The sequence below is a fragment of the Scyliorhinus torazame genome, chromosome 9 (genome assembly GCF_047496885.1).
Source record: "Scyliorhinus torazame isolate Kashiwa2021f chromosome 9, sScyTor2.1, whole genome shotgun sequence".
NCBI lineage: Eukaryota > Metazoa > Chordata > Chondrichthyes > Carcharhiniformes > Scyliorhinidae > Scyliorhinus > Scyliorhinus torazame.
The window spans coordinates 207,350,574-207,362,860 of record NC_092715.1 but is presented as its reverse complement, the minus strand read 5'-3'; the positions used below and the strand labels follow the sequence as shown (position 1 = coordinate 207,362,860).

Here is a 12,287-nt window from a genome sequence, read left to right as displayed (position 1 = left end):
TTCCACCCCCCACCCCAAATCACTTGCACTGGCCATCACAACTTTCCTCTCTAACCCACCACCTGACTGCCCCACCCAACTCCACCTTACCAACCTGACTAGCCTTCAACTCCCAATTACCGCTCTGACCACCTGATTTTCCCCCCCGACCCAACTCCACTACATGACTCTCCCCAGGTCTGACCTGACTAACCACCAACCTGACAATCTCTCCTCATCCACCTGCCATTTCTTCCCCATGAAGCTTCAGCAGTACGGTTAACCTCTTCCAAGGATTGTATGCCCTATGTTTCTGGAGAAGCCAGGATTGGAAAAGTGTGCATGCCTTCAGGAGCAGAGGGAAGAAACTTGACAAAGGGAAAAACCAGAAACAAGACTGAGGCTGTTGCGAAAAGACCCCCTCCCCATGTCTACGCCATCTTTATGACCTTTAAAACTATGTTAAGGGGCAATATTTTGCTTAGTACAGTGAAATGAAAGAATCAAGACACCTTAAACTCAGTGAAGAGAAAAAATGGAGCTTGTACTATCTTCTTGGCCTAATACTACCAAACAATTATAGGGCCATGGGTAAAGCGCAATAGAGTAGGATTAATTTGAAAGCTTTTTTTCTCTCAGCCAGCAGAAACATCATTAGCTGATGGACCTGTGTGGTACCATCTACTATTGTATGTGAATCTAAATCAACGGCCTTACCCTTTTTCCATGTTTCAGTTTTTAAAGCGATATCTGAGCTGGTTTAGGTTTTAGAGTTTATTTTAAAGTATGCATGTGCAGAGTAAAATAAAGATAAATTAACAGTGTGCTTCATATGACTACTTCCATCATCTCACTTGTACATTTGAACAGTGTATATTTTCTCTCTCCTGATGCATTCTCCTTTTGGTTCCGCATAAGTTTTCCCTCTGTTGGGGTCCAGGATGAGAACCCTAACAATTTGCAATTTGTAAATCTGAGGAAAGGTGACGGCACCACAATGACCAAGAGGCATGCATCCTTTCATGTTAAAACAAACTTTAATTTAAACACAGAATTAACCACATTAGGAACAAAGAAGTAACTTTACAGATAAGTTACAACAGTTCCTAAGTAAAAGGAAATACTTCAACTTACTTCCTACACCTACCATGTATTCCAATTAAGCAAACCAATATAGTTCAAATATCACTTATAAATAAAGTTAACATTCAGATCTACTTTTTGCTTTGCAGAGCCCTTGGCGAGAACCTTTCAGGAGCAAATTCAAAGACATTTCTAGGCATCCTAAACAAACTACAGACAGACCTGGTTCCTTCCCTTAATTACACCATCTCTTACCCAAACCACAAGGCATTCTTCTGTCTCCTTCCACAAGATGTCCCATGACCTGGTTAGCCAGGACCAAATACAATATTTCTCATAAATTATCTACACCCCAGGGACCTCCAAACAAAACAGTATTCAATTAGCCACCTATCTGTAAACAAGTAAAGGCTTCTCAAATCTATCAGCAGAACAGTTCCCCAGAAAAATCAGTGATTAATTCACTTTTACAACCCATTAATCACAACTTTAGTAGACATTCTGGCTGTATGCATCTTAAACCCATTTTTTAATAACATGACTGCAACAAATATAAAAAGCAACAATTTATTACATCACCCCTCATCTGGTCCGCAAAGCCTCCTTACTATGCTTTCACTCACACACACATTGCCTTATTTCACAACAACCTCTCTTGTCCCCATAATGACTGTGCTGGCTGTTTTGAAAGAACCTATCCAATTAACTTCAGCCTCTGATTTTTCCCTATAATGCTGCAATTCTTTTCCCTTTACAAGTATAAATATCTAATTCCTTTTTGAATGAATCTTTTTCCACTGCCCTTTATTCCAGATCAACACCAGTCGATGCAAAAAAAATCTCAAAACTCCTCCAAATTCTTTTGCTAATTATCTTAAATCTGTAGATCCTGGTTACCAATTCCTTTCCTAGTGGAAACCGTTTCTCACTACCTTATCAAAACACCTTTTAATTTTAAGATCATTCTTAAACCTCTTAACATTCGCTGCTGTAAGTCTTGTTACATAATTGAAGTCCCTCATCCGTGGTACTATTCCAGTATATCTACTCTGCATCCTCTCCAAGGCTTTGGAGCGTATTCTTAAAAATAAATAAATAACCTTTATTGTCACAAGTAGGCTTACATTAACACTGCAGTGAAGTTACTGTGAAAAGCCCCTAGTCGCCACCTTCCGACGCCTGTTCGGGTACACAGAGGGAGAATTCAGAATTATGCTGATACGGGAATGGAACCCGCACTGCTGGCCTTGTTCTGCATCACAAACCAGCTGTCTAGCCCACTGAGCTAAACCAGCCCTGCCTTGATCCCCACTGTCAGAGCTTAAGGAGCTCATCTGGTGGATACCCCAAATCTTAGCCTATTCTTTCACAATTCAGATGCTGAAGGGTCTATTGTGTATTTCCAAGAATTTGTTACTTGCTAAATTCTGGTTGCTTCGCAGTTCTAAGCTATATTTTGCAAAGTCATTTAGCAAATTCTTCCATTGACATCATGGACACAGCATTCTGTGCTGGAGCAAACCAGCAAAGTCAAGGGCTCAATCCCTGATCTGCATGGTGTTATCTAAGAGAAAAGGAAACATCAGCTTGGGTTCGTGCTGCTAATGGCAACCTCTGTTGGCATGCAAATGTTAGGAGTGGGTTCAGCAATGATGTATATCCAAGTCACACTCTGCCCACAGGTGACAGGTGGACATTTGTGGAAGGTACTGAAATATTATGTGATGTGCTCTCAATACCAGGGAGGAGGGATTCCCAATGTTCTTTCTGCCACCTCTTTAATATTTTGGTTTACATTGTAATGTCTTTTTATATAATAGCAGCTCCCAAGCTTCTGTTGGCATCAAATCTAGTTAAGTGTATTTTTAGTCATTATGAATATAATGTATTTAGTATAATGTCTGAATCTATCATCAGTGCTTCAATGGTGTAGTAAGTCGACTTGTTTTGCCTCACGTTTTCCTACCTCTGAAGGACAATGTAAAATTTTGGTCATACATTTGGTTCACAAGTGCTATGTTTATTTTGATTGCAGACAAATGCTCTTCTGTAGAGTTACACTCGGGAAGTCATTCCTACAGTTCAGTGCAATGAAGATGGCTCATGCCCCACCAGGGCATCATTCTGTGATTGGGAGGCCTAGTGTCAATGGACTTGCTTATGCAGAATATGTCATCTATAGAGGAGAACAGGTACTGAACTATCTGGGGATTATATAGCCTTCAACAAGAAATTAATAAGAAACAAGCAATGTTGAGAGTTATTTGCTAGGTGATTATCAAGATTGGGTCAGTATAATCATGTAAGCATGAAAGCTTCTCATGTTAAATCTCATAATCATTTAAAGTCACCATTACCCATCAGTTGAATGTGACTAACTCATATCATGGGAGAGTTTTTTTGTGAACTCTCTATTGCTTGAGTTTTAATGCAATATTTTGTGCTTTAACTGTGATCCATTAGGCTTTGGTGACATTTCAAAGCTGATTTGTCGATGAAAAATGAAATGTTGTGGTGGGTGTTAAAGACTTCATTACAATACAGTAATTAAAGAAAAACTGGGAACTGTCCTGACCAGCACTTATGCCTCAATTATTAGAAATCAAACTAGATACCCATTGATCTAGTTTGCGGAACTTTGCTGTTCCATTGCTGAAAATGGCGCCATCTTTTGGTCAGCTTCAGAAACACACAAGTAAAGAACTTCTCGCCCATTTTCTTTGTTGCAATAGATAGGTTGCTTGGGATAATTTGACATTTGGGGATTGTAACCCAGCCTAAAAAAAAAATTCCTTATTCTAAAGGCATGTATTTATTATTAGGGCTGTCTCGCAAACGTAAAAGCATTCTTTGGGAAATGCAGCTCTACATTTCACTAACAAATGTTAGATTTCAAGCTAATGTTTGAATAGTATTCTGTCTCATCATCCTTTGCATTTTAGCCATTTTAACACTTGCACATCTTTACCAGGCATATCCAGAATACCTCATCACATACCAGATCTTGAAGCCAGAAAGTCCGTCACAGCAGATAACGACAAATGAACAGAAGTCATAGTCCAAGTCAAATCTTGGCACCAAAGTGAACTTGCACCTCAGGCTCTTTGTGATGAATGCCTTTCCAATGACTGTTACAATATTTATTTGAGAAAAACTTTAACAATAAAACTGGTGTTTCAGTTTATGATTCCTTACTTCTCCCTCAAGAAAGAAATCTTGATTTCACCACCAGATCCGATAGCTGTGTTTGTAAATTGTCCTTCCCTCTCAAGAATGCTTGTTATTATTAGCTTTGGGCTACATTGGATTTGCTATTTTTACTTGTTCTCCCACTCGCCTCATTTTTAAAACCTTACTGGAGCTTTTGACGTGCTGTTGGTTGGGAACCTTGAGGGCAGTTTTAAAAGTACCTCTGCGTGGATTCTAACTTTGATCACAGTAATTACCTTCATGGTTAATTCAAGTCCTGGAAGAAGTGTGGTCTGTCATGGCATTGAACTGTCTCTTTTCAGCCAGTCAGTATATCTAACAAAAACTGACGATTCTGAACCATAGCACCCCCACACAAAAGGCAAAGAGTTGGTCTGTTTCTGAAGAGATTCAAGTTGCTTAATGTGGGGCAATTAATAAAAATGCTGTAAACCAGCGATATTGCTTCAACCAAGATCAGTAATACAAAATTCAATAGCTCAGAACAGTTCATAATCAACATGCAAGTGAACATCTATGGGGCAGGTAATTTGCATGGGTATGGCACTTATAATAACAGTTCGGTTTTTGCATCTTTGAAGATTGTTCCATCTGTTCTGATAGTTTTGAGTATCCAGTGAAGATTTGCACTTTCACATGACCCAAGTTTTATTTTTGACATTTGTGTATAGTTCACACAAAAATAAATCTTAAATGTTTGTCTGTAGTCTTAAAAATGTGGTTAATGGCTATATGTGAAATGTATGAAGTAAGATTCTTCACAGATAACTGGTGTCATCTTGGTACTGCCAGAAGTCCCAACATTGGCTAATGTGTAGCATAGACAAAATGGAATAAGCCTCAAAAAAATATAGACTGGTGCATTGCATTCTGGTTGATTATCGTCTTTGAAATGGTGATGTGGAACAAAAATTACCTTGAGGTTTTCTTGTGCAACCCGATTGATATTTATAAATGACAAAAACAACAACTCACTTTATAAAGCTTTCTGAACTCTTAACTCTGTTCGCTTTATCAATAACATTTTACACAATTGGGTGCAGCAAGACTGTAGTTTACTCTGGGAACATGATTCAGATTACAAAACCCACAAGTGTGAGACCATAGGACTTTATGGATGTCTTTGGAGCCCTGAGATTAAATTGCATTTTTTGTACACTTAATTCTAATTCTATCATTTTTGAGAACATTAATCTCAAAATGAAGTCATGCTAATATCTAAAAGCTATGCTGGAATGCATTTAAACCTGAGGCTGTTATAAAGTCACCGCTGCAGAATAATAATTTCCAGTAGACATGTTAAATTCATTTAATTCTAAAGCCAAACTGAAAAGTAATTGAAAGTGCAGGATATAGTTTTCTGAAAAATATTACCATAGGATTTTTTTGTGTGCTGAAGATCCTGATATCAAGTATGCATTATGAAGCAGATCTAGTCACGACGTGTACTCATTGTTCGATCCTGATTGACTGCTTGTGCGCTCAAATAGATTTGATATCCCAATGCATAGTGGGAATGAGAGCCCGTTGGGCTTTCTGTTCAGGGGATGGTCAGATGAAATTTTTTTTTGGCTGGGGGTGGTGATGGTGAGGGAAGAGTGTGGTGGTCCCATTCAGTCAGATTTGTATATCCAACCATTGCTGTGCCCTTCCACATATGCTTGTAGTATATCAGGAACCTTGTCCTTCACTGTTTTGGGTAGTTTGGAAGTTGTCACCATGTTTTGCTATTTAAGTTCTCAACCTCTGCTCCCCTTAACTGTGTTTTGCTCTTAAGATTATCATCGGCTGCCCTCATATTTTGCTGTTCATACTCATTGTCTACTCCAACTAGTGTGATCAGTTTGAATTACTTATCTGATGTGATGCACAATGGTGTTATATTGCAGATGAAATTAATTTTCTTTTGCAATGTGTTACCTTATTCATTTTGAATAAGTAAATTAACTCTCTTCACAATCTGTTGGCAATTCCTTGTATTTGTAAATGGCATCTCCCTCATTTTGTGTTTAGTTGTGTGTGCTGGTGACTTACTCCGTACCTTAGGCGCAGTAATACCATTGATAACCTGTAGTTCTGTAAAATTGGAATGTTGTGTAAAAGCTGTTCTCGCGTTTCTGTAGGTGGCCTGGTGGAGAGGGATAGAGATGTTTGAACTGAAGTGAAATGCATTTGGAAAATGTTTTAAATTCAAGAATCTTTCATATTGATTGCTCAATGCAAACTTGTAGCAAATTTAACTTTGAGTCACATGAACTGTTGTAAGACAGTGATGATCACAAAACTAATTGTTGGCCAGTTGATTTCTGAAAATCAACATTCTGGTAGCATATACTGACCAGTTCTCTGACGTGGAGTACATCACTAATGTTAGCTGGAAACATTCTTACTGTAAGAATTTTCACACTGTACTGATATAGTTGGTCTGCATTTGCTTCAGGAATTAGAACTCGAGTGTTAATGTACTATCTACACAGCAAGGTTATGTTGATTTTCTGGAATGATTTGTCTCTAAATAAGTGACTTAAGTTAAAACTTCATTGCATTCAAATATTGCAAAAATAGCTGTGGTGATCTGCAAACATAATCTGACATCGCAGTTATGTGATCCTGAAAGGGGGTCTTGATTTTTTTTTTTTTACTTTTGAGAAATTTCACCCTTTAATCTGGGCTTTTTAAAAAATGTACCTTGCAATAAAGTTCACATAACACCTGAAGCTTAATACAATTAGTTGCATCTCTGCCCATATTACAACAGTGGCTAAATTTGGTGGCCAATTTGTTAATGTACCAGTAGAAGCTGAAAGTATTTTGAAAATTGTGTCCTTAACTATAGCTTACAAGTAAATGCAAAGTTCCATACAAATGCTACACTTTTATTCTGTACTTTAGTTTACCAGCTGTCTTCTGTTTTATTTACTCCGATTATGTAAGTGTTCAGTTTTGGTTCCACAATTTAGCTTGATTATTGAACAACAACTTAATTGTATTGCAAGCCCTCATTGCTAAACTGCATCAAAAGGTGTAATCATTTTGAAAAGCTTGCTTGCTGCATGACTGAAGGTGTGTATAAGCTTTATTTTTTAAACAGAGTCTGCATAAATCCCCAGAGAATGAGAATTGCCTCACGGTTTGTTTTACAGCCAACATTGCAGTAAAGCTTTGATATGATGACCTTGTTTTGCACATTTGTTTTACTGTTGTATTTAACAATTCACATTAATGCTGCATTCATGTATCCATTAATTTTATATTTTGCACAGATAATCACGTTTTAGAGCAATTTTGAGTTATTTTAGCATATATTATTTGGGATATTGAGATTGCAAGTCGAGCAACATTTTGGCTTGCCTTTAAGGAATTAGCAATGAGTGGACAGCAAATGGTGTTATATGCAAGACAATTGCACAGATTGTTGTTGGGAATACAGTTTTACCATCTACCAGCTGGGAAGCAGGGCAACAGAAAGCCCCTGTTTCGAACTAAATAAAATTTTGAAGGAGAAAAGTAATGTTGTTTTCACCTTACAAATCACCCTTAAAACAGACAATTTAAGCTTTTTCAGTAGTTTGTCCATGACTCACTTATGCTGGCCTCTGGCCTATTATCAAATGCATCTAAGCTTCCCAAACTGTTGGCATAAGAGGTATTTGTACTCTTTGAACAATTGTGTCTCTGTGCAGTCTGTAAAATGTGGCTGACAGTTCCATGCATAGACTGTGGATGATATCTAGATAAGATTCAGCACAAACACATACCACTGAGTTCTTAATAAATCAGTTCCCTTCGGTATATTGATGTATTTGCCATTTAAATAACATGCAGCAAAATTCAAGGAAAGGAAACCTTTTCAGTCCTTAAAACAATTCACCAGATTAACTGCCTTCTTCATTAAAGAAGCAATGCATTACTTGTTTTCAGTTATTTAAGCTTCCTCCTTCAGATTGAGCTGTTTTTCTTTTATTAACCCCTAGATTACCATTTACAGTATATGTTATGGAATGTATTATGTATTGTACTTGATAAATCAAGTGACCTTCTGTTTTGTATTTTACTTTGTAATTATGGTATTTTTAATATGCACATTTTGTCAATACAAGGTGCTAATGTTTTTGCAGAACACTTGAAATGGGTGTTGAGTAATTTAATATAGATGCCATTTACTTTTCCAGTGGCTTGAAATTGTACGTATAAACAATGGAGACTGTACATATGTATTTTAGTTTGTAAATGTATTGGTAGTAATATCAATGAAAATAATGTTGGAAATGTGAATATGTTTACACCAACAAGAAGGAAGGGAGAGATGTAAACCTGATTGGTATAAATAGATGTTTTTATTTTAATTATAATCTTGTTTTTTCCCCCCTATCCTTTCATTTAAGTCTCTGATTATTCCTAAATTTCAGAGTGTACAGCTGTGTGGAAGGTTTGACTTGTAAAGATGTGCTGAGTTGTGATGTGTGTGGTACTGAAGTAATTGTTAGTAAACTGCAGTGATGCCAACTTAATAAAACTTGTTGCTCTCAGATTTGTTTCTGACAGTTTTTGATGAGATCAAGTACTGAAGTACTCTGTTCACTGAATACCAGAGAATGTATAAAACTTGAAACTACACGCTCTTCCACAGAAGATCTGCACGTGATTTCTGTGTATTTCAGATGTATTTTATGAAGGGGAGTTATTTTTGACTACATAAATGTAAGATTTGGAATAAATCCATTTGTCTGCACCAAACCTCTGAAAGAGCACCTTTACCAGGCCCACTTCCCCACCCTATCCCCATTACCCCACACATTGATCATGGCCAATACACCTAACCTGCACATTTTGGACTGCATACCTTGCATACCCTTCAGAAAGACCAACCAAGTCCCAGATCAAGCTAAGATGAAATAAAAGCCAGTGTAAATAGATATGTGGTAACTTGACAACAAAAAGGTAGTCTAATTGCATTAATCAAGTTAATAAATAAAGTTATATTTTTTTTACATAGGGGCAGCATGATGGCGCAGTAGTTAACATTGCTGCCTCACGGCGCCATGGACCCGGGTCACTGTCCATGTGGAGTTTGCACAATCTCCCCATGTCTGCATGGGTCTCACCCCCACAAACCAAAAAGATGTGCAGGATAGATGAATTGGCCAATCTAAATTGCCCCTTAATTGGAAAAAGAATTGGGTACTCTAAATTTTTTTTAAAATCTTTTTTAATATATAAAAATAATGAAGTTTAAAGTACAATATGGTCTCAAGAAGGGGAGCAGCCAGCTAAGCATTAAAATAACTGAACTAATGGCAGTTAAATACAAATATACACAAGTATCAACAACTAATGACGTTACAGCACTTACTGATGGCATCAGCAATGGATTTAAATAAGATGCATAGCACTTCTCCCTTAAATTTTAATCTCCTTTAAAGACAGAAATACGAATAAACGAATGCTTTAATTATACATCAGTCTTTCAGGAGCTTTTCAACTCCGCTTTGATCTTCGCAATACCACTGGTGACTCCGTCAACTCTGGTGATGCTTGGTTAGTTCAACTGTACTTGTAGGCACAGGTGTAGGTTGAGTATCTGCATGAGTGTCCCTCTCCTGACGTAGAGTTCACTGGAAGTCCTGGTACAACAGGAACCACTTGCTGAATTTCCGCAGCCACATTACCTTCTATTGTGTTGTATGGAGCTTTTGTGTCTCCCAAGTCATGACGTAGACAAATATGATATTGGTGCCTGAGAACAAGTCTTCCATTGTTCAATTTCACTACCAAAGATACTGGACCACTTTGGTCAGAAGTAACTATTGCCAAAATTCCCCCTAATGATCAAGTTCTCATTTTTTACAATCCTTTCGGGTTCTCCAGCGGATGGTGTGTCTTTCCCACTTGTACACCCTGGTGTTAGTTGCCCACCTCAGGATTCTTTGTCCTGGAACCAATGGAGCCTCACTTTCTTTGTCCGCGGTGGTTCCCCTGTCTTGGGCCGCTGCTGTAGTGACCTATGGATGCGGTCCACCTCTGGGGGTTTTGCGAAGCTCTCCTCCCCGACCAGATTTCTGAGCATCACCACAACGTACTCGGTAGGGTCGGGGGGGGGGGATTATCTTTTGAGGGATACTGTGTTTTGTCCTGGCTAGACAAGTCAAGGGAAACCTTGTAAGAAGAGGCAAAAGAGTGCCTTATGCTTAGGGTACAGATAATGTAGTTAATGGGAGGAGCCAGATTTGTCCGAAGAGTCAGTAGGTCCTAGAACTCTCATCTGAACAAAGGAAATTCAGTTTGGTCCCGAAAGGTTCTATCTCCAATGATTCTGCACCACGAAAAGCAAGTAGAAACTTGGTTGTTAACTTCATTCATGAGTGGTATTTGAAATATATTGATTTCCTTAATTGGAATTTAGCTGCAGTTTAGGAAGTGAGATAAGGTTCTCTTACTTGAGAACTGTTAACTGTAAAGCAATTTCTTTGTTGCTGAGGTGGTTAATTTTGTGTTCAAATTATAGTTTGTTTTAACAGAAAAGATACCCATTGGTCACTGTTATCACTCCTGTGGGCAGGAATATTTCCTCACAGTTTTACAAATTGCAAATAGTTGGGATCACATCCGGGGCCTGAACAATGAGAAATGTCTTCACACGGTTGTGAACCTTTAGAATTGTCTATTCCAGAGGGTTGTGGATGTTCCAGCATTCAATACATTCGAGACTGAAATTGACAGAGTTTTGATCTCTCTGGTAATAAAAGTAGATGGGGTACTGTCAGGAGGAGGCGGAAAATCAGCTTTGATCCCATTGAATGGTGAAGCAGGCTCAAGGGGCCGAATGGTCTGCTTCCAAGTTCTTATGTTTGCTGTTTTTGAATGGCCTTACTGCTCGCAAATTGATCCTGTGTTTAAATGCATCACAATAGAAAATAGCATTTGGGATGGGGCGAGGTGGCAGGGGGAGAAACCATTCATTGGTTGGACAGTGCGTTGGGATATCCTGAGTCCATGATGAGGTAGAAATGCAAATATATTACATGGGCTTGTGGCGCAAAGGGAGCCCGTCTGACTCCAGAAATGCAAATATGTCATTGTGCCCACATTTGGGCCAACGAGAAATGTAATTTGGCTTCTGAGTCAGATTTGCCCCAATTTACAGGATTAGGTTGGTCACGGTCTGCCAGCGCATTCTGATTTTATCCAGTTCAGTGTAAAAACCAGCTGCATTGGTAGAAATCATTGTTAAATTTTGCACGGGTCTGGTTCGGCCATTGTTACATGTGATATGGGGCAGCGCGGTAGCCTTGTGGATAGCACAATTGCTTCACAGCTCCAGGGTCCCATGTTCGATTCCGGCTTGGGTCACTGTCTGTGCGGAGTCTGCACATCCTCCCTGTGTGTGCGTGGGTTTCCTCCGGGTGCTCCGGTTTTCTCCCACAGTCCAAAGATGTGCAGGTTAGGTGGATTGGCCATGATAAACTGCCCTTAGTGTCCAAAATTGCCCTTAGTGTTGGGTGGCGTTACTGGGTTATGGGGATAGGGTGGCGGTGTTGACCTTGGGTAGGGTGCTCTTTCCAAGAGCCGGTGCAGACTCGATGAGCCGAATGGCCTCCCTCAGCACTGTAAATTCTATTATAATTGTGCAGTAACGTTACAATATAGGGGATGAGATAAGCACATCTGTATTGCTATTATAAGTTTTTGGAGGGTGAGGATGGAGGCAAAATCTTGTAAGGGGTCTAGTTTGAGGGCTGTGGTGACTGCAGCATTGCCAATGACTCTGAGTAGGTAGTCGGGAAGCCCGGTGGTGCAGTCCACAGTGAAGGTATAGAATTAGTTGAGGAGGCATTTTAGGTACGAAGGGAAAGAACAAAGAACAAAGAAAAGTACAGCACAGGAACAGGCCCTTCGGCCCGCCAGGCCTGTGCCGACCATGCTGCCCGTCTAAACTAAAATCTTCCACACTTCCTGGGTCCGTATCCCTCTATTCCCATCCTATTCATGTATTTGTCAAGATGTCCCTTAAATGT

General features: G+C 39.1%; 1 protein-coding gene across 3 annotated transcripts in view; it reads left to right on the top strand.

The window, feature by feature from the left end:
• The window catches only part of LOC140429706 (poly [ADP-ribose] polymerase tankyrase-1), a 204,039-nt gene extending 195,238 nt beyond the window's left edge, over positions 1-8,801 (top strand). For all 3 annotated transcript variants that reach the window (XM_072517034.1, XM_072517033.1, XM_072517032.1), the window contains 2 exons: positions 3,098-3,254; positions 4,034-8,801. In XM_072517034.1, the coding sequence (XP_072373135.1) occupies positions 3,098-3,254; positions 4,034-4,120 (244 nt within the window). In that variant the 3' untranslated portion in view covers positions 4,121-8,801. The remainder of the gene's footprint in view (positions 1-3,097; positions 3,255-4,033) is intronic.
• The last annotated feature ends 3,486 nt before the right edge of the window (positions 8,802-12,287 follow it).